The 24,204-nt window shown below is 45.0% G+C and overlaps 1 protein-coding gene across 3 annotated transcripts in view; it reads right to left on the reverse strand.

The window, feature by feature from the left end:
- Positions 1–458: 458 nt before the first annotated feature.
- TMEM86A (transmembrane protein 86A) overlaps positions 459–24,204 on the reverse strand; it is a 78,997-nt gene continuing 55,251 nt past the window's right edge. For 2 of the 3 annotated variants that reach the window (XM_065594737.1, XM_005293940.5), the window contains 2 exons: positions 18,461–18,725; positions 459–9,922 (listed from right to left, as the gene is read on the reverse strand). In XM_065594737.1, the coding sequence (XP_065450809.1) occupies positions 9,495–9,922; positions 18,461–18,725 (693 nt within the window). In that variant the 3' untranslated portion in view covers positions 459–9,494. The remainder of the gene's footprint in view (positions 9,923–18,460; positions 18,726–24,204) is intronic. The other variant, XR_010600954.1, reaches the window with a different exon arrangement.

A 24,204-nucleotide genomic window follows, 5' to 3' on the forward strand; every position in this document is an offset into this window, starting at 1 on the left:
AGTCTTTAGGCCTTGATCCTGCAAAGAGTTATGTATGTGCTTAACTTTTTAAGCATCTGAGTAGTCCCCTGGAATCAAATGGGGCTTGCCCACTTTAAGTTTATAAACATAAGTCATTGCAATATTGGGGCTGTATTGTAAAAAAAAAATGGTTCCCCCAAATGTGGCATTTTCATAGGTGATAGAAAGGATGGTTAATGAGGCCAAACTGGCTATTTCACTGCATCAAATATAGCTAAAAAATACTGGGCCAAATCCTCAGCTGGAGTAGACTGGCATAGCTCCATTGGATAGAACTACACACTGTACATTAGCTGAATATCTGGACCATCGACTGGAGTTCTACTTGGGTTCAATTGAAGTAGCACAGTGTTGACTCGGGACCTGTATTTCAAGATGAAACTGTCATGGAAAGAGGAAAACAAGCAAAAAGTAGTTTCAGCTAGGCAGTAAAAATATCAAGTAAATTAATATTTTAATTATTGGTACACATACAAGAAATTAGAGGAAAAAATACATTCCAAATACAGAATAATAGTAAAATTAACATAAAAATGCATCAAAGATAGTATCAAGTGGCCATACTGCATGTGGTGACCTTTAAATTGATGGCAAAATAGATTAGCTAAGTGCTAGTAACTTTAAAACATGGCTAAGTGCTTAGACTGTGAATGGAGGAGGGGAGCTGCTTGATTTGTATATTAAATCTTTAAATATGCTTTGCCTTTAATTCACCAGAACACAGGAAGTTCAGTTCATATAGGAGTCATTGAGATTAACAGGTCAGGACTTGTAGCCTGATCCTGAAGTCCTTACCCGACAAAACTACCACTTATCCCAGTGGGATATTTTCACAGAGGGAAAGATTCTGCCAACCTTCCCAACAGCAAATAGCACCGTACTCCATGAACAGTCTTATCTGGGAAACAAAATAGGCCTATTTTTGCATAGGCCCTGAGTAAGGACTGCAGGTTTGGGCCCTGGATTTCTAAATTGTCCTGATTCAACAAAGTAACAGTGTGGGACGGTTATTGTTTTTTAATTAGGTTGCCAAGATAATAGTTTCCTTATTGGTGCTAAATTTCCTGATGTTCTCTCTATTTTACTGCCAGTAGGAATATAACCTAGGCCCTGATCGTGCTCCCACTGATGTATCATTGGAGCAGAAGCAGGCCCTAAACCCCCTCTTTCACAGAGTTAGTTGCAAGGGTTCTGAAGTAGCAAATTATCTCTAGCCACAGTACATCAAGCCTGTACTTCATCCATCTTTTCTTTTAATGAGTTTATTTCTACAGCAATTTGGTGTCACCACGACACAATACAAGCCACTAAAAATTTTGGCATTTCAGCCAACTGGCCACTTCTTAAATTTTTTAATCTATAGGTATATAGACATAATTTTTATATTTTTACATTAAAAGGAAAAAAAATACATCATCAACGGAACTTCCTCCAAACTAAGAAAATGAATATCTATCAAACATTTAAAGAAACAATAAAAATTTGCATTGTAATTGCCTTTGAGTTCATAATAATGTAAGTTTTACTGCTTGAGAATTATGGTCCATTTCACAGGTATACACACATTTTTAGAATGCAAGCGCTTCATCCTTCATTTGTGTTTGTACAGTACCTAGCACATTGTGGGTGCTACTGGAAAAAATAATTTACAATTGGGAGCCTGATTTGAAATCAAGAGAGTTATGCCAATTTATACCATTTGAGAGATCCAATCATATTTTGGAGCCATAATTCTGTTCATAAGTTTGTTCTGAGTCCAGTGGCTGTTTATACAAACACATTCTCATCTGGAAAATTTTATACATCCTACATACAGTGGGACAGGAATTAATTCCAAAATGGGCATTCGCTCTCCACTGGCTTTAAAGTCCATAAAGTTTATGATCAAAGAAAAATAAATCTCTCTTTTGTAACTCGTTCCTTAAAATCTAGTTGACTTTCTGCATCAGAAAAGGTGAACAGAACCGCAGCCTTTTCAACTTCAACATTTTCAGCAATAATCAAGCTAGAATTAGGATATTTTGTTTTGGCTGTGTCAAGGCTTATTCTTGCTCATTCAGAGATGAGCCTGAGTTGCAAAATTGGGATGTGGTGCTCACATCTTGGGGTTTTGCGCCTGACTTTTGGAAAGACTAAGGACCACTTGCAACTTTGGGATCTGAGTGCAGACTTGTTAAAAAAACACTTTCCTTAAAGTTTGGGTGTGTCTGGGTCCCAGAATTTTGTCTTGGGCTCATCCCTAATAGATAATGCAAATAACTATTTTGCATTTGCTTTCCATCTGATGCAGAAATCTAACAAACACGAAAAGGCATTTATTCATGTCACCTTTTTTCAAGTGAATTTCTGCAGGTTCCTAGAAGCATTTTTATTTTGAATACTATAGTATAATAATACTTAGCACTTATCTAGCGCTTTACACCTTTCAAAGCACTTTACAAACATGCACTAATCCTCACACCACCCCTGTGAGGTAGGTAAGCATTTTACAGATGGGGGGGGGGGGGGAGGGGAGGAGAAACAGACACAGAGAGTTAGGTTCTCAACTGCTGTAAACTGGCATACCTATATTGATTTTAATCAGAATTATATCCTTTCAGACCAACTGATTTAACTAAGGCCACAAAAGGAATCGGTGTCAAAGCCAGGCTCAGAACTTAAGAGTTGTAGACATCCTGTCCTGGGCTCAGACCACTCAACTCTGTTGCCTCTCCAGATAAAAGAGCATCTCTCTCTGCCAAAACTAGGCAATTCAACACTCCCATGCACCCAAACTAGAGAAAGAGACATCTGCCACTGAGCTTTATATCGGCTCTATTTTGGCCACTTTCCCCTCCAAGGCCAATAGCTATGTTAGAAAGAAGGGGCGGGTAGTGAAAGCCTTCAAGTCCTTCTTCTAAACCGTGTATTAAATACTAAGGGCCCATTTGACCGAATTCTGATCTCACGCTGGTGTAAATCAAGACTGGCTCTGCTGAACTCTCCTCTACACTCCAGTTTTACACCAGTGTAGCTCCACTGACTTCAGTGGTATTGGTATGGTCCAGCCCAGCCCAATGGAGTTACAGGAGTGTAAAAATGGTGTGAGGTGAAAATCAGGCCACTTGTCTTCAAAAGGAGCATTTGTGAGCAAAGGAGTTCAGAGTTGGGTCCCATATAAGGTAATGGCTAGGCAGATCAAGTAGACAACACATTCTTAAGTCTCCCTGAATAAGGAGTTAGTGGATCTACTGGCACTTAATGGTTAGTTCAGTAGTGGAAGATGTGGTTTGTATTGTATATATAACCTCAATTAACCACACACAAGAATTTCAAAGGGGATTTTGAGTACAAAATCCTTAAAGATTTTGCTTCCAAAGGGAAAGTCTGTATGTGTTTGGAGTGGGGGGAAGGGAAGTAGAACAATACCGTCAAATGTAAAAGGCAAAGAGACAATAGGAGAGTAAGGAAGGAAGTAGAAAAGACTCAGATGGACATTTATGTGCTCTCCATTCCTACTTTGCCACCACCCTTCAAATCCCAGATTGCTTTCACCAGTGTTGAACTGTTTTTTGTCCCAGGAAACAGTATCTAACACAGACGCCCACCTCCACCAGCAACTGGTCAATGTTTCCCAGGCTTAATCAGAAGAATTAGAGCTGGCTATGTCAAATCTGTGCTCATAGCAGCTGGCCTCTTCCCAGCAAGAAAGGCTCTCTCAGGAAAAAGGGTTTTGTTCAAGTAATGTGGATTAAAAGGATTTGGAGAGGGAGACAGGTGAGAGACCAGGGTGACTCTCTCTAACAGCCTGAGCCTGTGACACCCCGGGCAACCCTCGACTGACTCTCTCCGAGTTCTCCAGCGCAGGCCCACAACAGAAGCAGTGCATTTTCCAGTGCCCATGCTCAGATTACACTAGTTCCCTCATATCAAAATGACAGATCACCTATTAACGCCTACTGAACCCCCTGCAATCATCATCAGGATCAAGGCCTGAGATTGGCAGATAGTAAAATAAACTGAAATGAAAAAAACTACAGAAAAATCATTAAAACTGCTTCAGGAAACTGAATAACAAGACTCTCTGGAGGTGAAGAAAGTGATACCCTACTAACTCAGAGAGGGGGAGGTTATAACATTAAATGAAGGTATCCATTAGCCTCTTTACTTAGCATGTCAGTCTTTCTTACAAGAGGGGGGAAAAATCCTTGGAGAAGATAAGAAGAGATATGCCAAAGTTACATAGTCCAAGAGAGAATTAAATAAATCTGAAATTAGCCATTCACTCAAATCCTGCTCGCACTGGCCCCAGCTGACGGTTATAGCATTGAACATGCATAGTTTCTCTAGCTGGCTCTATGGCAGGAAGAGGGCTCCAACAAACGGCCTGTGTAACAGCAGGTGACATCCGCAAAGAGCAGCAACGCAGAGGCCAAGCTGGGGATTACGAGATAAGCAAAACTGATGAATGGAGATGCTGCACACCTCCTATAGCTGGTGACTCTAGCAGAAGCAATCCCTTGAGTGAATGAATACTGGCAATATTATGCAGCAGCATTAGAGGGAGGAGATTACAGGAGCTTGTGCTATTTACAATGCTGTCCCCCTCAATAATGCATGTTTATAAAGCAGCGGACACTTCTGGAGGGGCGCTATTGTTAACCCAGCCTTTTGCAATGGTACTTACATTTTCTAAAATATGAAGAGTCTTTGGAAGGAAGGTCCAGATCCTCATTGAACTCAATGGAAGTCAAGAGCCTAAATAGTACTATTGTGCTACTGATGGGTGTGAAAACTACTCAGTAAAGAAAGTGTGGGGTGTCCTCAGTGCCAGCAGCCTATCGTGCACTGCTGCTAATACTGCCCACTGGTCCTGCCAGCCATGCTCAGGTAGAATAGTGCATTACTTTGCCAGTCGTCCCATGGATTCAGTGCTACCCTGTGAGCTAAATTGTAACACAGGAAGGAGCGCTCTTTGCGCCAACCAAGGCAAAGGAAGGTTTGCGGGAGCATCACCAAGCCAAGGAGAGAAGCAGAAGCTGTCCTCTGTTGCCAACACTCACACAGGGGGCATGATCAGGGTTCCCTTATACCATGGCAGCCCTCAGCTGCCAGAACTACTGCACAGGACCACTGGCAACTAGCATAGATTAGAATAGCTTTCAGGCCACTTCAACTTACACTAGAGCCTGACCATGTGGCCAGAGGGCTACAGATTTGGCAAGGTGCAAAAGTCTCTTCAAGAGATCTTTGCCCCCTCTCCAGCCTGTGCCAAGCACTCCTTGGGTGCACCAGAGAATGGAGGCCCACATGTTTTATAGGAGGTTAAATCAAAGTGGAATTATATTTTCCTAAACTGCAGCATTCTCAGGTAAGAGTCCAAAACAACGCCACCCCCATCAGTGTGATTGGCTCAGAAGAGTTTGTATGTCATATAAAATCAGGGGGCTGGTTGAGAGACTCTGGGGTGCTCACCTATGTAGCTCTCTAACTAAACACTAACACTGCGGCCTGGTTTGTTCTACCAGTGCCCGTCTCTCTCCCAGCATCTCCCTTTGAGACAGACACACAAGAGAAGAGGGTGTTAGGTGGAGATGCTGCACTTAGGAGATGCTCACCCATCTAGTATTTCCCTGGCACAGGTGGTGTGTTCACCCTTGCAACCAGTCACTGATAAAGACCATTTTCCTTCAATTCATAGACTTAATGCACAGATCATTCAGTTACTAATATTGTCTTGCTACTTAGATAGCAGGTCTTAGCCCAAAAGGCTCTGCAAACTGTGGGCCAAATCGACAGCTGGTGTAAATTGGCAAAGCTCCACAGAAAACAATGGCCCATTTTCACCAGTTGTGGATTCCATTATTAACTCTACATCAGGGACGAATTTGGATCTGACAGCGTCTCTTTGTGTCATATATGGTCCTGAAAAACCTGCCATTTACTTTCAATATCTTAATAACAGGGAAAACAGGAGCTGTCTTTGAACAGTGCTGGGAGAACCCCCAAAGAACAAAGGCTATAGGAGCATGTGAACTAAAGTGACTATTAGTGGATTCCAGGGGGTGTAGTGAGCAGGGCTGCAGCAGAAACTGAGGCTTGGTCTAAACTACAGACTTATGTCAGCATAACTACGTCATGCGGTGGTGTGGAAAATCCATACCCTTGAGCAATGCAGTTAAACCAGCTGAACTGCTGGTATAGACAGCACTACATTGATGAGAGAAGCCTGCCTCTTGGGGAGGTGGAGTACCTACACTGATGGGAGAAGCTCTCCTGTCAGCATAGGTAGTGTCTTCACTAAGTGCTACAACTGTGCACTGCATCAGTGCAGCTGCAGCCCTGTAGACAAGTCCTCAGTCAGGGCATTGCAACTGGCCTACAAGAAACCTGCAGGATCAATCTCAGAAACGCCAGGTGCAAAAACAAAGCTCTCACCGCATAGGGCCTATGATGAGATATACTCCCCACACTAACCCTGCAAGGGCTGAATTAGGCCTAGTCAAGCCTAATCAACCAATTAGGCTGCAAACAGGGGAGATTTAGACTGGAGGAAGCTAATTAGAAGGAGGATCACCTGTGAGAGGACAGGCAGGACTTCTACAAAGCCAGGAGACTGGAGCTAGTATAAGAAGGTAGCAGGGAGGAAGTCTGTTGTCCTACTTCTTGAGGTAGGGGAGAAGACTTACAGTAGGAAGGAGTCCAGGGGTGAGCGCAGTAAGGTTAGTACAGAGTTAGGCCTTAACTGTTCACTGTAGGGCCCTGGTCTGGAGCCCCGAATAGAGGGTGGGCCTCGGTTCCCCTACCAACCACTGCAGAGTGGTAGCGCTAAGGGTAGCGAACATGAAGACTGGTGGAGTGATGTTGTCAGGGCAGTGGGTGTGAGGACTGCCTGTGGAAGGAGATGTTGAAAGACTATGGTGGAAGGGAAGCCACTTAATGACTTGGTTGGACAGCTGAATCGCAAAGAGGAAGCAGCAGCTCCCTGGAGTGAAAGAGGGGCTGCAGACAGAGAGGTGGATTGAAACCACGGGAAGAGGTGTTTGGTCTGGCAGGGCTAATCCTCAGAACCACCAGGAGGAGGTGCCATCCTGTGGTGAGTAGAGCACTCTGTGACAGGGCTCACTTGTGAACTCGCTCACATTTAGGAACAGTTATTCACCTGTGTGGTCTCATTAGAATCAGTGGGACTACTCGTGTGAGTACCTGTCTGAGCAATAGGAGGAAGGGCCACAAAATAAACATTAAAGGGACCCCATCAGATTTGGGAAAGGGGGAAGGAAGCCCTCTCGATGTAATATCAATGTATATCCATAGGAAATGTCTCTCCGTCCATTTGTCATGCGTCAAAGAAAAATCCAGGGCAGCAACAGTTCAGCACCTGTGAGCAACCCACAATAAATTAAAACCAGCATGCAGGAGGGAAGGAACTATTGGAAAGTAAAATTATAACTGTGAAATTAAAAATATCTCACCAGAATCCTTTAACAGAGTCTAATGGAAGAGATAATCTTGCTATGGCAGAGGGGAGGATAAGATGGCTAAACAGTTTGGGTTGGTAGGAAATTGGTTTTCCCGTCTCTAATGGTTCTGATTTTATTATAGGCTCCAGGACGTTAGGAGAAATGGGGTGAGCTGGTTTTAACGCACAGAATTGTTCTTTTCAGGTAGCTTTGCCTCAAAGCAGGCTTTGCAAAGTCAAGTGGCACAAACTTGCTTCTTTGCCATTGACTGGTAAAAACCAGATACTTGTTCTACATAGCTGGCTTTGCAGGTAAGGGGAAAATGCTAACAAATACCCTGAGTAAGGGGTATATTAAATATGTGCAAATATGCAGAGTATTCTCACTTAGCAGCTGGTAAATACTGAGCGATAAATGCTTAAATGACAAATTCCCAGTCTCCCAATTCCCACATTATGGACAGAATGTGAGCCCAGAAGAAATTCAATTATTCCTTAGTGGAATGCATCTCCAAAGGTGTGGTGCAAGCACAGAATACCCCAGCTCAGGTTGCGTATGGTGGCTGCTAATACCATACTACTGTGCACCCTATGTATAGGGTCAAGTGTGTAGACGTATACAAATAGAGAAGCCTACTGGCCTTAATTGAATAAATAGGTTTCCCTGAAAAGCTGCCAAGCTCACAGTTAAAACAATTGCCTATTAACACTAATGATGCATCTATAAACTTGGGTCTGGAGTAACTTCACAGTGATCAAAGTATGCCATATCCCAATTGTGTTTTAATACTTTGCCTTTGTTTTGGAGTTGGCACAAGCATGGTCACTGATTCAAGAGCTCTCAACACCTACAGAGGAGGTGCAGGTGGTTTGCCAGACTTATTAATTCAGTCAACAAAGCTACTGGTAATAGGGGGTGAGGTCTGATGTTGAAAGACAAACCCATTGTTCCATCATATCTTCGCACACAGCCACGGGACTTGCCCTAGGCCTACATGGCAAATGCTGAAAGTTGCCCTGCTAAAACTGCTCATTAACTTACAAGCATGTATCCTTTCATCATAACCCAGCCTGCTTAAAGCATGCCTTTAATTTCCCATTTTCTCAAAGTTCAGAATGCAATAACATTCTGAAGTTGCTGCTGCAAGTGTATCACATACTAAATGCTCAGCAGCCTTCACATTGGGCGGAAAAACTTTGAATGGCATTTAAATAGGAAGTTGCATGAATTTGGAATTCACAAAAGAGCCCTGGTTAGAATCAGGTACAGTGCAAGTTTCCCACCACCCAATTCTTACCAATGTACTTCAGACCTGACCTGCACTACCTATCCTCCTGCATATGCCACTCCTGGGCTTTCTTTGAGCAGAGGCTGTCAGTTGCTGCACCCTGTGTAGTGGCTTTGTAATGCCCACAAGTGGGATCTAGTCTAGTCACCACCTAAACTCTGTCACCTAGGGTGACCAGATGTCCCAATTTTATAGGGACAGTCCAGATTTTTGGGCCTTTTTCTGATATAGGATCCTATTACCCTCCTCTCCCCCCCCCCCCCCCCCCCCCACCGCCTGTCCTGATTTTTTTCACATTTGCTGTCTGGTCACCCTACTGTTACCTCCCTATCACCTTAGCTGGGATTTGGACATGTGTGTCCAGCATCGAAGGCAAGCCTCTTAACCTGCCTAGCTCTTTTCATGGTCTCTTTAAATTAGCCTTCTCCTTCTATAACATTCAGAACCACCTTCAGGATTAACAAATACAATGTGGTATTAGAGAGGACTCCTGAAGCTTCCAAGAGGAAAAGGTCAATGAGTAGCTACTGTAGGAGCAGTCTAAATTCTCCAATGTGGTCTCCACACTGAAGTAAATTACATTCAAGGAGAGTCAGATTTAAAAAAACCCAAAGATAATGCTTCAAAGAAGCAAATCTTTATCACCAATGCACCTTGAGAGATGGAGATCTCCCTCAGCGACTAATGCTGCTGCAGCACCCCAGTTATAATCCATGCAGTTCATGAGCCTGCTGGCGTTCCATCTAATTCCTGCTTTTGAAGTCCTCTTCATCCCTGCTCTCCACAGCTGAGAGTGCAATGAGCATCTGGGCTGCATAGTAAGTGGCCATGATGATGGCACGTGAGTAGGGCACCGGGAAGCAGAACTTGTTAACTGCAATGGTCAGATCTGACACCATGAAAAGCACTGCGCCAATACAGGCCGAAAGCTTGGTCCAAGTCCAGAGGTCATTGCACAGCTGCACGCCAGCAATGGCGCGCCACCCCATGAAGCCGATCAAAGCAATATAGACAGCTACCAGGTAGGTGAAGGGGCCTGAGAGGTAGGAGTACAGGAAGGTGTAGCAGAAGCTGGAAACAAGGGTCATCGCAAAGCCGGCTTTCAGGTCCAAAGGCTTCATTCCGAATGCTGAGGAGTACAGGATGTGTGTGATGGCAAACATCAGCAGACCTGGAAAGAGGCATTGACACAGCAAGTGTGAGCTTTAATGGGAATAACTAACACAGTAGCCCACCACAGTCAGGGACCTGTGGGTGGAGACTTATGAATACATCAGATTAAACGGTCACACAATTCTGCTCCCAGTGGTAAAAGTCCCACGTGAGTTTAGTGGAAGCAGAGGTAGGCCAACATTCAGCCTTTCTGAAAATCCCATCCCTTTATTTATTTAAAAAAAAAAATTTAGTGACATCTGTAGAGGAGGCCACCCTGGTCAGATTGTTCCTGCCCTAGGAATATGTCCTGAAGTACCCACAGTCACACTGAGGATAATTCTGCTCTGCCAACCACCTCTGCTAACTCTACAGATCAATTAGGAAGAAACAAAACTCCAGTCTTTCAGACCGAACCTCTTTTTTGAATTTCAGAGTGGAGGAAGGTAGGTCTGAGATCCCAGATCTGTACACACCTGAAGAGTTTTGTTTTTTTTATTTCTGGGTGGTGCCAAAACTGGAAGGAACCTTTTCCCAGACCAGATGCAATCCAAATATTGTGAGAGCAATTAGCAAAGATTTCAAATTCAGAATTCCTCCAAATTCAGACCCAAACTCTAGCCTTGTTTAGCCACAAACCCAAACTCCAACCTGGGCCTACGCTGGACCCAAGTCTAAACATCACCTCCTCCACCCACTGCTAGCAGGCATATTTCAGGGATTACACCAGTTAAACCTGCCAACTTTTTTTTATGGCTACTTGCAGGACCCAAATGACTCAAGAATGGAATTGATCAGAGAAAACAAAACAAGCTTCCCTTTGAAGAAAAACACCCCTGAGAAATCCCAGATGTTGGTGTAGGAAGGAATTGCCCATATGTTAATCCCTCTGCACTAGTCCATCTGACAAGAAATGTCACCATGTGTTGCAGCAGGTGCTGATTACTAGTTGGTCTTGCCAGTCTCATATGATGGACTCCAAAATAATTTCAGCTCCCTTCTCCCACCCTCAGCCCACAGACCTACATACACTAAAAGTCTGCTCCATTCTGTTCATACAGATTTGTTAACTTGGCTAGATGTTTTCATGCAAAAATGAAACTGAAAAGAATCTGGAAATCTGAGTGCCCCAGCAGGCCAGTGGCTGCAAATTATGTCGTGATGCCCTGGTACAAGGGGAACAGGAGCTCCTTAGCAACTAAAATCCACCAGTGAGAAGTTTGTTCTGCATGTCTGTCATACTCAAACCAACACACTGGGCTAAAACAACTCAACCAGGTGGCACTGCCCCCTCTGCACTGGGGAGTGTCTTGTGCTATGTCCGGCTGATCTACAACTCAGATTGCTGGTGCATCCACAGAATGGAACTGGTAGAGAGAGGAGAGGCAGAGCCCACATGTAGGGCACAAGGCTAGATAGATGAGACTGGGCACTAAAGAAGAGGGATGAAATGGGGTGGGGGAGGAGAGACACCAAATTATGGCCTCAAGACTAATTCAGGGAACAGGAGGGAAGACTTAATGAGCTAGCTAAACATGAGGAGTAGGGAAATTTTACTAAAGATCTAGGACAAGAGTTTTTATACTACAACAATCTCATGCACAGTTTTAAGGGGAAGTTAAGGGATGTGAGGATACTTTAGAGTAGGTGTCAGGAGAGGTTTCTTCTCCAAGAGGCTCAACGGCTTTATGTGGAAAAGCCAGGAATAGAGAATCAAAGAATATAATACATACAGTCGGGAAACAAGCCTGCTGGGAAGGTCTAGATAAGGGGTTCTCAGGGGTTTCTGAGCCCCCCCGCAACATGCTATTAAAAACTCCATGGCCCACCTGTGCCACAACTGTTTTTCTGCATATAAAAGCCAGGATTGCCGTCAAAAGATAGCAAGCAGGGCAATTGCCTGGGATCCCACGCCACAGGGGCACTGCAAAACTAAGTTGCTCAGTCTTTGGCTTCAGTCTGGGGTTGCGGGAGGGGGGGGCTTGGGGCCCTGGGCTGCAGTCCTGCGCAGCTGGGCTTTGGCTTTCTGCCCTGGCCCCTAGCGAGTCTAACAACAACCATGCTAAGTGGACTCCCTGAAACCTGCCCACAGACCCCTGGTTGAGAACCACTGGTCTAGATGGACACAGGATTCTGTGCATGTCTGACAGAAAAGGGTAGGTCCACACTACCCGCCTGATTCGGCGGGTAGAGATCGATCTTCTGGGATCGATTTATCACGTCTCATCTGGAAGACAGACAGTGGATCACATGGATTCCTAGTGTAACTCCACTGAATCTGGCATTGCTAAGGAAAATGGTGGTCGAGAGGAGAAGCAGAGAGGGGGAAGAGGTTTGTGATAAATTGTGAGGTTAGTCACAGACAGAAGATGGGCTGCTCCCAAGAGAGATCATTCAGGCATTTGGAAGTGGCAGGAGGCCCCACCCCACCTAACTAAGGATGGGGGGGGGGAAGGGAGAGCAAACATTCAACAGCCTTCCAGTATATGTATATTGCCATTACAAGGTGCTTGGATTACAAGATGTGCTCAGACCAAGTCCTTGGATGTGCAAGAGTGTGATCTGGGAATCCAAATTTCCAGCTAATTCAGCCTTTTCCCTCTGCATCTTTTCTTACTCTCCCTTTCATTCTGGACCAACTGCAATGGAAGCGGCTGACTTCCGTTACCTTTCTGTCTCTTCCCCAATGGAGAGGGCTAGCCAGCTGCAATCCACCCACCCCCACCTTGAGTGAATGAGATTCCCTTTTGTTACGCCTTCCATTCCCGCATCTGAAATGTGAGTCTCTAGCCACCAGTGCAAAGGGCTAGTATAAGCAGAGACCAGAAACTTCACTTTGGTTTTAAATGTCTGTCATCAAGTGAGATGCATTTTCAATTACAAAATATCTCCTAGACACAACAGGATGCTAGTCAGAAAACAGCTTCCTATTAGTTGGCTGTAATAGTAAAAAATGAGGCAACAAGACCAGCACAGCAAGAATAGCTCATCAGGACTTTCATCCTATAAAGTCACAAATGTCTTTTACCAAACTCCTCTTGCCAACAGCAGTTCAAAGGAGACCAACTCCAAAACTGTCTTCAGACTGACAGCCATATTTATAGAGATGGAAATGAAATGTTTGCTAAGATTGAATGTACTTTTATGGATATTTCCACAAAGAATGCTGTCAACACTTTGAATTTAAAGGGTTTTTTTCCCTCAACCAGCACCAACTTACTAACTTTTAAACAAGGAGAAATTACTTTTTCTAGCATCGATCAAAGATTAACTGTAGTGGTGCATGACATTTTGTCTGAAAATGGCTGAAGCTCAAATCTTCCTCTTCCTCTACTGTCTGTCACCACTGGAAAGAGTATTAAAGACTCCTGAGGTGGCTCAAAATGGCAAATGTTTGACATCAGCCTGTTTGGGGAGGGGGGGAGGGATGACATAATATGAAGGCAGAGATTTTCAAAGCCATCTAGGAGCGTTAGACACCCATTCCATTGAAATTAATGGGAGATGTGTCCAAATCCCCTAGACCATGTGTTCTCAATATGGGCACTTAAAAAATAGGTGTCAAGGGCTGGCAACCACACTTCCCATATTGCTAAATGCGTGGGAGGGGATCACTGACCTATTCCAGATATTTGGGAAGTTGGTCTCAAGACGATCCCACTATTATAGTGGTGCAGCAGTGCCATAATGGTTAAGGAAGCAATTTCTCTTTAAAGGTCACACTTTAAATCTTCTGGAATCTACATGTTTAGTTGGATTCCTTTGAAACTGGTGTGCCTCAGGAGCAGGTGGGATAGGACTAGTGGCCCAAATTTGGAGTCATTTGAGACAGATTGCAAAGATATAAGTCCTGGAAAAAGTAGCCATTTTTCAAAATTTCCAGGGTGTGTGGATTGTGTGTAGGGTTTTTTTGTTTGGTTTTGCGCAGAGCTAGAGATCAAGCTATAAATGTGATGCAAGTAAAAATGGTCTCAAGCTGTTGAGTTTCACCCAAAGTAGTGCACAGCACCCACTAAATCTTTGGGGGACAAATTGAGAACCATATTTAAGAAAACATACTTTTTTTTTTTAGGTGCATGTGCTAATACAGAAATACAGCTAAAAAGTTTCCATTCCTAACATTGTATATGTGCTACAGTTCAACTCTTGGAAGTACTCTAAAATCCTCTGTGGTGAAAGTGAATGGGTGTTAAAGGTGGTGAAGAGCTCTGACATTTCAGCAACTGTGAGGTTGGCAGAGTAAACCTGTGTTAATAGGGCGTATTAGGGCATTACTAAAAGAGGGTAGAGTCAAGGTTAACATGGGCAACATTAACTCTGCATTTCCTGGTTTTCTGAATGAGCTTTGCTCAACTCAGCCAGGCAAGCTTACTTCTGTGTTAATGTAGTTTTTTGCCATTGATAGGAAAGGGTTGTGAAAAGGTTGACAACCACTAGCCCAGACTGCTTTGAAAACCTCAGTTCAAACATTTGAGGAGGCAAGACAAAATTGTCAGCAGCCCCTGAAGAAAATGGGCTGATGGGTATTCATAAGAACAGCCACACTGGATCAGACCAATGGTCCATCTAGCCCAGTATCATATCTTCTGGCAGTGACCAGTACCAGATGCTACAGAGGGAGTGAAAAGAACAGGGCAATTTATCGAGTGATCCATCCCATCATCCCCACTCCCAGCTTCTGGCCGTCAGAGGTTTAGGGGCACCCAGTGTATGGGGTTCTGTCCCTGACCATCTTAGCTAATAGTCTTTGAGAGACCTATCCTCCAGAATTATTTTAACTCACAACAGTCCCAGCAATGGGTTCCACAGATTGACTGTGCATTGTGTGAAGAATTACTTCCTTATGTTTTAAACCTGCTGCCTATCAATTTCATTGGGTGACCCCTGGTTCTTATGTTATGTGAAGGGGTAAATAACATTTACTTCCTCCACACCATGATAGTCTATAAAATAATGAATATCGCACCCCCTTAGTTGTCTCTTTTCTAAGATAAATACTCAGTCTTTTATTAATATCTTCATATGGAAGCTATTCCATATTCCTAATAATTTTCATAGCCCTTCTCTATACTTTCCACCCTCTCCCATTCTAATATTCTTCTAGAGATGGTATTCAAGGTATGTGTGTATAATGACTTTATATAAACAATCTTATTTTCTGTTTTATCTCTCCCTTTCCTAATGGTTCCTAACCTTCTGTTTGCTTTTTTGAGTGCTGCTGCACCTTGAGTGTATGTTTTCAGAGAACTATCCACCATGACTCCAAGATCTTTCTTGAGTGGTAACTGCTAATTTAGACACACTCATTTTGTGTGTATAGTTGGGATTATGATTTCCAATGTGCATTACTTTGCATTCATCAACATTGACGTTCATCTGCTATATTGAAGTCGCTCTGTTTTGTGAGATCCTTTTGACACTTCACAGTCTGCTTTGGACTTATCTTAAGTAATTGTGACAAAGTTCCTTCTCTATCTTGGTGGGTCCAGCACTTATTGGTGGATTTTCTTGCCTCAGAGATTCACCATGTGGGTTGGGGAACAGCCCAGAGACCTTCCCCTCTGGAAGAACCCACAGTCCAGGTCAATTGGGAGGTTTGGGGGGAACCCGGGCCCGCCCTCTACTCCGGGTTCCAGCCCAGGGCCCTGTGGACTGCAGTTGTCTATAGTGCCTCCTGTAACAGCTGCACGACAGCTACAACTCCCTGGGCTACTTCCCCATGGCCTCATCCAAACACTTTCCTTATTCTCACCACAGGACCTTCCTCCTGGTGTCTGATAACGCTTGTGCTCCTCAGTCCTCCAGCAGCAATCACTCTCAGCTCCTTGCACCTCTTGCTCCCAGCTCCTCACACTCCCACAAACTGAAGTGAGCTCCTTTTAAAACCCAGGTGCCCTGATTAGCCTGCCTTAATTGATTCTAGCAGCTTCTTCTTAATTGGCTCCAGGTGTCCTAATTAGCCTGCCTACCTTAACTAGTTCTAGCAGGTTCCTGATTACTCTAGGGCAGCCCCTTCTCTGGTCACTCAGGGAACAGAAAACTACTCATCCAGTGACCAGTATATTTGCCCTCTACCAGACTCCTGTACCCCACTGGTCTGGGTCTGTCACATAATTTAGTATCCTCTGCAAACTTTGTCACCTTACTATTTACTTCCCCCCCCCCACACACACACAGATAATTTATAAATATGTTGAACAGTGGTCCAGTATAGACCCTTAGGGGACCCTGCTATTTACCTCTCTCCACTGTGAAAATTCATCATTCACTCCTGTCCTTTGTTTCCTATCTGTTTAACTAGTTACTGAACCATGAGATGACCTTCCCTTTTATGTCAAGAACGCTTAGTTTGCTTAAGAGCCTTTGGTGAGAGGGACCTGATCAAAGCTTGCTGAAAGTCCTGCATTTTCAAGATAGCTTGTGACTCAAGTCAGCACATCTCCAATTAGGGGAAGGCCTAGTGGTTTCTATCGCCCACCTCTAGCCCCAGGGGCACTGAAGGATCACAGGCCTCAACCACAGCCACCACACAGCAGCTCACCTGAATGATTTGATTGATTGATTGGAGAAGGAGGCTAGTGAAGCTCTAGTTTGCATGGAGCCCTGCCCACAAAGCTCCTGATTTGGGGGGAGATGTCTAGATATCCAGCCGCACTAATTGGCCCAGATGCACTACTTAAGCCAGAAAGAGGCATAGGAAGTTGTGTGAGTGACTGGCGGAATCCTTGGCTGGCTGCTACTACACACCCTACCTATGTGCCTGACTCCTGTTTCCTGCCTTTTTCTGGTTTCTAGTCTCCTTATCCCAGATCACCATCTGTTCCTGCATTGCTAAAGGTCTTTGCTCCTATCCCAGACTCTAACTCCAGCTTCTCCTCCTGACTTGGTTACTGGCTCTGACCTTTCCCTTGGCACCTGACTATCCCCAGCTCTGGTTCCATGTCTGTGACTGTAACCTAGGGTTACCATTCGTCTGGATTCCCCCGGACATGTCCAGCTTTTAGAGTTAAAAATAGCGTCCAGGGGGAATTTGTAAATGTCCGGACTCTTCCCCCCTCCCCCCCCCCCCCCCCCCGTAGAGCATGCGCTGCTGACAGGGCAGCCGGACGGATGGTGCCACTTACATGGGGCTCCGACAGCCAGAGAGAGCCCCTCCTCCACTTTCCCCTCCTCTCCCCTGCAGCTGAGAGCACTCCCTCCCTCCCTGCATTCGCAGATCACCAGCCGGCCGTTCGCACTGGCAGTCTGGAGCTCCTCCCCCTGCTCCTTCTCCCCGGCACGCTGGTCTGAGCGGCAGAGTAAGGGGGCCAGGGGGTCGGAGAAGGGGCAGGGAGGTTCTGGAGGGAGTAGTCAAGAGACGGGGGGGGGGGGGGAGTCGGGCCTTTGAGGGGGGGCTTTCTGGGGGTGGGGGTGTGGATAAGGTTTTGGGCAGTCAGGGTACAGGTAGGGGGTAGGATCCTGGGGGGGGCAGTTGGAGGGGGGCGTCTCAGGAGGGGGCAGTTAGGGGACAAGGAACAGGGAGGCTTAGGTAGGGGGTGGGGTTCTGGAGGGCAGTTAGGAGCAGTGGTCCCAGGAGGGGTAGTCAGGGGACAAGGAGCGGGAGGGCTGTCAGGGGGCAGGGGTGGGGAGAGGGATCGGAGCAGTCAGGGGACAGGGAGCAGAGGGGTTTAGATGGGTCAGGAGTTCTGGGGGGGGCTGTCAGGGGGTGGGGAGTGGTTGGATGGGGCGTGGAAGTCCCGGGGGTCTGTCTGGGGGTGGGGGGTGTGGATAAGGGTTGGGGCAGTCAGGGGGCAGGTAGGGGTTAGAGTCCTAGGGGGGCAGTTAGGATGGGGGGAGGGTCTCAGGAGGGGGCAGTCAGGGAACAATGAGCAGGGAGGCTTAGGTAGGGGGTGGAGTCCTGGGGGGCAGGGGTCCCAGGAGGGGGCAGTCAGGGGACAAGGAGCAGGGGGAGGGTTGGGGGGAGGGAGTGGAAGGGGCAGGACTGGGGGCGGGGATCTTCCCGTCCTCTCTTTTTTGCTTGCTGAAATATGGTAACGCTACTCTAACCACTGCCCACAGCCTGCTCCCTACTCACATGCTTCCCTGTTAGAACGCTGAGAATCTACTTTCCTCTTCACTTGTTCTCTGCTTTACACTGGGGCTTCAGGAGTGCACATCACAGCAGCTATCCGTGTATAAGATGATTGCACAGAGTCCAGCCAAATGCTGAGTGATGTGAGGTCATTCTGCCTCTGCCATATTCCCAAGTCCTGCCAGTCCAGGGAATGAGGACAGATGCTGAGAATCAATCCTGGGCCAGCCCCATGACATGGCTACTAGCCAACCCCAGGCTCTTGGAATGTGAGTACAGAGGAGGACAGGGGTCATATCCAGCCATGGTGCACCCCCTCTAATTTCAATGCAAGGGATTTATGCATGGGATGAGTCCTTCCTACTGCCATGACAATGGGTTAAACACTAAATGAAAAATATTTAAACCCTCTGCATAAGAAATTCAGCACTAAATAAATGCTAACTGGTTGCTATTACATCCCTTCCGAACTGGTGCATCACTTACCATGAACAAAGTAGCCTTGCTCCTGCCAGATGAGGAAGGCATCCCCCACGGCAGAGAATATTAACCCTGCTAAGATCCTACTGGCGCTTCGATGTGCGACTAAGAAATTGATTCCATGTGCCAGCAGAAAAACCCATAAGCAGAAGATGGGCAGACACTTGATGAGGGCACTGAACCAGGAAGGGCTGGAAGTTGGCAGCCAGAGGACGAAATAGACACAAGTGGCTTTAAAAAAGGGCACCAGCTTGGGGCCTTCACTCTTCACCTAAAAGAAACAAGTTATTTAAAAAAAAAATCAATAGGATCATTAGAGGCTACAGTATAATAAACCCCATTGTAGAATGCACCCCTTGGTTTTGAAAGGCTGCTTCCTTTCTAGTTCATAGAGCCCCTGCGACTGGCAGTATTTACCCATCAGACAAAAGCTGCTTGCACTTTAACACACTTCACTCCCACTAGCTGTTCAGCCAAGGAGCTGCCCTGCACCTCTGTGCCAAAAATAAGGGTTTGTTTGCTTTTGAGTGGAAGTGGGGGAAGAAGTAGGTTTCTTTTCTTCATTGCAAGATAGTGTTAAATGCTCTACTGCCTTTGGGGGTGGGGGGGGGAGAAAGAGGGCCTGAGCCAAAGCTTGCTAAAGTGAATGAAAAGATTTACAGTGACTTAAATAGGCTTTGGATCAGACTCTCTTTAGCATCCCCTCCCCCAATCTTGTGGCCTGGGAGAGACAGCATCAGTTACAGCCTGGTACAGGGGTCGGCAACCTTTCAGAAGTGGTGGGCCGAGTCTTCATTTATTCACTCTAATTTAAGTTTTCCCGTGCCAGTCATACATTTTAACGTTTTAGAAGGTCTAAGTCTATAATATAACTAAACTATTGTTGTCTGTAAAGTAAATAAGGTTTTTTAAATGTTTAAGAAGCTTCATTTAAAATTAAATTAAAATGCAAAGCCCCCCGGACCGGTGGCCAGAACCCGGGCAGTGTGAGTGCCACTGAAAATCAGCTCGCGTGCTGCCTTTGGCACCTGTGCCATAGGTTGCCTACCCCTGAAACAGACGCACCCTCTCCCCACACAGCTTCATAAACACAAATTCTCTTTGAACAGATGCTGATGATGGTTATTAGCATTGCAATAGCAGCTAGGGCCCACAACTAGGTCAGGGTCCCATTATGTAACCCCAGATGCAAAGTGCAGCAGGTGAGCTATACATGGTAAAAACAATGCATACGGGATAGAGCCACAGAGCCCAGATCTGGGCTATCCCAATGTCTGTAAGCAGCTGGAGTTGGTGTTCCAGGCTCTGCCCACCATAAAGAGAGACCCAAGGGGCAAAGTTCTCAGTCCAGATCCAAACTTATCCCAAGTCTGAGTGTGTGATCCAGTTTGGGCCCATCTCTAAACAGGGGGGTGGTATGATGGGAACATTATGCTATGCTGCCATAGCCTAGTGTTTCTCTCCACTTTAGGCCATATAGGGAAAAACACATGAAGGTTTTTTTTCTCTAACCATGTTATACCCAAGAGATAAAAGGATCTTAGATCCTGTACACAGCTGGGCAGGGGAAAGGGAGGCTACCTGGCACAGCTGTCAGCTTATTACTGCAATCATGTCTGACAGCTGCTGGAGTCTTGGGGGAGGGCCAGCTCCCGCAGCAGAACTTAGATAAAACTAACACGCCTTGCCTGGCTGTTTACTTACAAGTTTGAAATATGAGAGACTTGTTCAGAAAGATTTGGAGAGCCTGGATTGATGTCTGGTCCCTCTTAGTCCCAAGAGTGAACTCTCCCAAAACAAAGAGCACAAACAAAAGCCTTCCCCCCACCAAGATTTGAAAGTATCTTGGACCCTTATTGGTCCTTTGGGTCAGGTGTCCGCCAGGTTACCTGAGCTTCTTAACCCCTTACAGGTAAAAGGATTTTGGGGACTCTGGCCAGGAGGGATTTTATAGTATTGTACACAGGAGGGCTGTTACCCTTCCCTTTATAGTTATGACAGGGCCCCTGCAGTCCTTTCCACCTCTGGAATAACAGCCTTGTCTTCCTGTAGATTAAGTAGTAGACATCTGTGCTGAAAAGTCAGGGTTCAAGCCCAGCCCTGTTTGTGATGCATGATGGAGAAGTGGTTACAAATGCACATAAGGAAACTTGTTTTTAACTTTTACCTTTTATAAAAATGTAGCAAATTGCATTTAAAACCCCTACATTAACTGAACATTACTTAGGTTACAAGATTTAAGGTTACCGGTGTAATCTTAATCTGCCCCCCTTGTGTGTATGCATTATCATATACTCTTTAATTACACAATCATTATTTTCCCCAGGGCCCCGTCTCCTTCAGTGCACAGGATAGATGAACAAAATGGCACAATTAAATTTGCAGTGCAACCATAAAACTATTATTTCCTAACTTTTGAGTGCTTGATTTTGCAACCTAAATACTCATTTAATGAAGTTTTATAGTTATATAAACTTCATCTTAATACTAGTTTTGGAATTTTTCAAACACTTTTGGCCAGATTCTGATCTCAGTTACTCTGGTGTATACCATACCTGGAATCTGTAGTCATAACGCCCCCTACATAAGGATAACCCGCTGGCAATAGAGAGGCAGTATGATGTTACATTGTTAATAGTTCATCTTTTACATCTTCTAGACCAGCATTATTCTAAATGGATTCTGTATAGGGTGCCACTTTTGAGGTACAATAAAGGGACATCTGGGATGATCCTTAGCCCATAAAACTGGACAGCTAAGCACCCTTACAGATTTCTAGGTCAGCTACCTTAAAAAGGGACAAAATCTGGACAGGTGGTAACCCTAGTTATGTAACAAAGCATGGAGTGACTCTTTAAGTACACCTGCTGACCTACTACGGCCCTGGTTCTGGTTCAGCCCCAAACAAGTGCAGTCTGGAAAGTAGTTTGCAGCGACTAATGGGAGATGTAGTCAGGGACCACCTGACTGTAGGGTGGGACAGCAAGGCATGCTGGGAAGGAATGGCAGGGCATATAAGAAGCAGCCTTGCTGCAGACCAGAAGGCTAGGGATTAGGTAAGAAGGAGGTGGCTCCTTCCTTCCTTCCCTACCAGAGCTGAGCTAGTCTAAACACAGGCAAGCTATAGAAGGACCCTAGGGAAGGATGAGGTAAGTACCTGGTAGTAAAAGGATATAGAGGGGCTGAGATGTAAACTGAAAGCTAGAATCCCATTTTGGGTACATGACTGAGATGTTCAGTCTCCCTTCACTCATCACCAACTGAGATCACTGCAGGGGCAATTGTTTTCCCTATGGAAGGCCAGTTCCTATTGGTATTAATCAACCCTATGTCCACACAGGTGAAGGTTATTGCCTGGGGTTGGCCAAGAATGTCAGGTGTTTGGATTTCTGTTCCTTCCAAAAGGGGAGATCTCATTGTTTGTCTAGAGGACTGGACCATATCAAATCATCCAGCTACCCAAGAGTGAGGGGAAACTGAGTCACCTGTGATGGCTGTGTCTGGATGCTGGTAAGGTAAGAACCTGCTACTGCTGACTATATACACACATGCTAGTTTAAATGTCTGTCATGAGCTTAAATAAGCTTCTATTGTCTTCACTATTCTTTCAAATGCTGTTTTTCTGGGATTTATAAACTCAATTGCCAACTTTACTCTGGGCTGAAACTTACTATGTAAAAAATTGCAGAGGAATTGCATTTACACGTGCTGAATTGTATAACTATATATTAGCTCTGGACATTTCCTGTGCTCATGACTTCCAAATTACTTTGATTTTTAGAGGCTTTAAAAATTAAATTGCTCTAGCATATTTTCACTATATCTGTGCAATTACAGTTAAAATATTATCACAACTACATGTATGCAGCCAAATCTAATAAAACGTTCCCAAACTTGGGCAAGCTAACTGGAAGTCAAGGCCTTTTACCTGTAAAGAAGTATGTGTGTACTTTATTTTATGCAGGAGAATAATTCCATTGATCTAACTGGGGCTAACTGTGTAAAGCTAAAAATGTGAGTAGCTCTGTGCAGGATCAGAACTTTAAAATGCATCAATCACCTGCGAGACAGGAATTAATAGGGTTTCAGTATTTTTTCCTCCCTTTTCTTGTTTATTCCTTCTTACTCTAATATGGTATCATCCATCTCTTTGTAGCTGTAGTTCAGTGGTGACAGGTAACACTATGAAATATGTACCCCACTCAGGCAGCAGAGTGAACGCTTAGTGTAAGGGTCTGACTGCCCTTGGAGTCAGTATACTCTTTAAAGTAAACAATGAACAAGCTATGAAGGCAAAACATGTTTAAGGATCTGCTAGTGCAGTGGTTGTCAACCTTTTTTCCATCCTAAAAAATTTCAAAGGGAGGTGTGGACCCCTTTGCAAATTGTCAACATAATCTGCAGACCCCCAGGGGTCCACTGTCTACAGCAGCGGTCACCAACCGGTAGATCGCAATTAACTGGTCGATCGCGGAGCTTCTACCAGTCAATCTCCGTCCACTAAAAGTCCGGTAGCGCAGCGGGGCTAAGGCAGGCTCTATTACAGTCTGAGGAAACCTGATTTAATGTGGTACAAGGACTATATAGGTAGGAGTAATGGGTTGAGTTTAAGACAGGGAAACCTTATTCTGAACAGCAGAGGGAAAATCTTTCCAACAGTGAAATGTACAGAAGTGGCAGAAGGTACCTACTTGGAAGCTATAAAAATGGATAGAACACTAGAAAATGTTTTGTAGGGAACAATCCTGTGGTGGCCCCCAGTAACTGAACTGGAGTACTGGATAAGTTACTTCAACCTGTAACTTCTCTGAAATTGGCTTGAATAGAAGAGGAGGGAATCCGCTTGCAACTTCTTCTAGACAATAGGTGAGTGGCTACCTGCTAAAGGATGTAGGGGTCACTCCCATCAGGTTAAGAACACTGCTTACTAGGAAACCTGCTTATAAAAATTTAATATCCCAAATATTCCAGTTAGTAACACTTTAGCACAACATTCTGTACAAACCAACAAAAACTGGGGCACTTCCCCACTCACCCTTCAGAGTGGCCTGTTTTAACCAAGTAGAATGATACATTCAGTTGTCTTCACAAAGCTAAACTGTTTTTATTGGCCCTTGGCCTCCCACACTGCAAATTCCACACTTCCCTGCCCTCCTGGGATAATTGTTTTCATTTCCTCTATCTGTCAATGTTTAAGTGGTTGGCAGCTTTTTTGTGGTGGATGTTGTTGCTAGTCCAAGTCATGGCTTGTGCTTCTCGTTCTCTGGTCTCCATAACTACTGTGACTGTTAGAATGAATGTCAACCATTTTGTCTCAAGTTGGAGCCCTGGGGCAAGGAAGTTGGCTTGGATTTGTGATGGCGTGAAGAGGGGGTCATGACTGCATGTGCAACTGTCAGGCTCTCTTCACAGATAGAAGGGAGAAGATTGTATTCGGTTTTCTTACCAGATCTTCTACTGAGTAAAACAGTGGCTCTCAACCATTCCAGACTACCATACCCCTTTTAGGAGTCTAATTTTTTCTTGCATACCCCCAAGTTTCACCTCACTACTTGCTTACAAAAATACAAAAGTGTCACAGCACACGATTACTGAAAAATTGTTTACTTTTTCATTTTTACCATTGTGATCAACCCAGACCAGTTGGGAACAGCAGAGTAGCAGAAGGGAGATATACTGGCCACTGGATAAATAGTTTTCTGTTCCCTGAGTGACCAGAGCAAGGGCTGCTCCAGGCTAATAGTCAGTTA

Source organism: Chrysemys picta, chromosome 4 (genome assembly GCF_011386835.1).
Source record: "Chrysemys picta bellii isolate R12L10 chromosome 4, ASM1138683v2, whole genome shotgun sequence".
In the NCBI taxonomy this organism is placed as follows: Eukaryota; Metazoa; Chordata; order Testudines; family Emydidae; genus Chrysemys; species Chrysemys picta.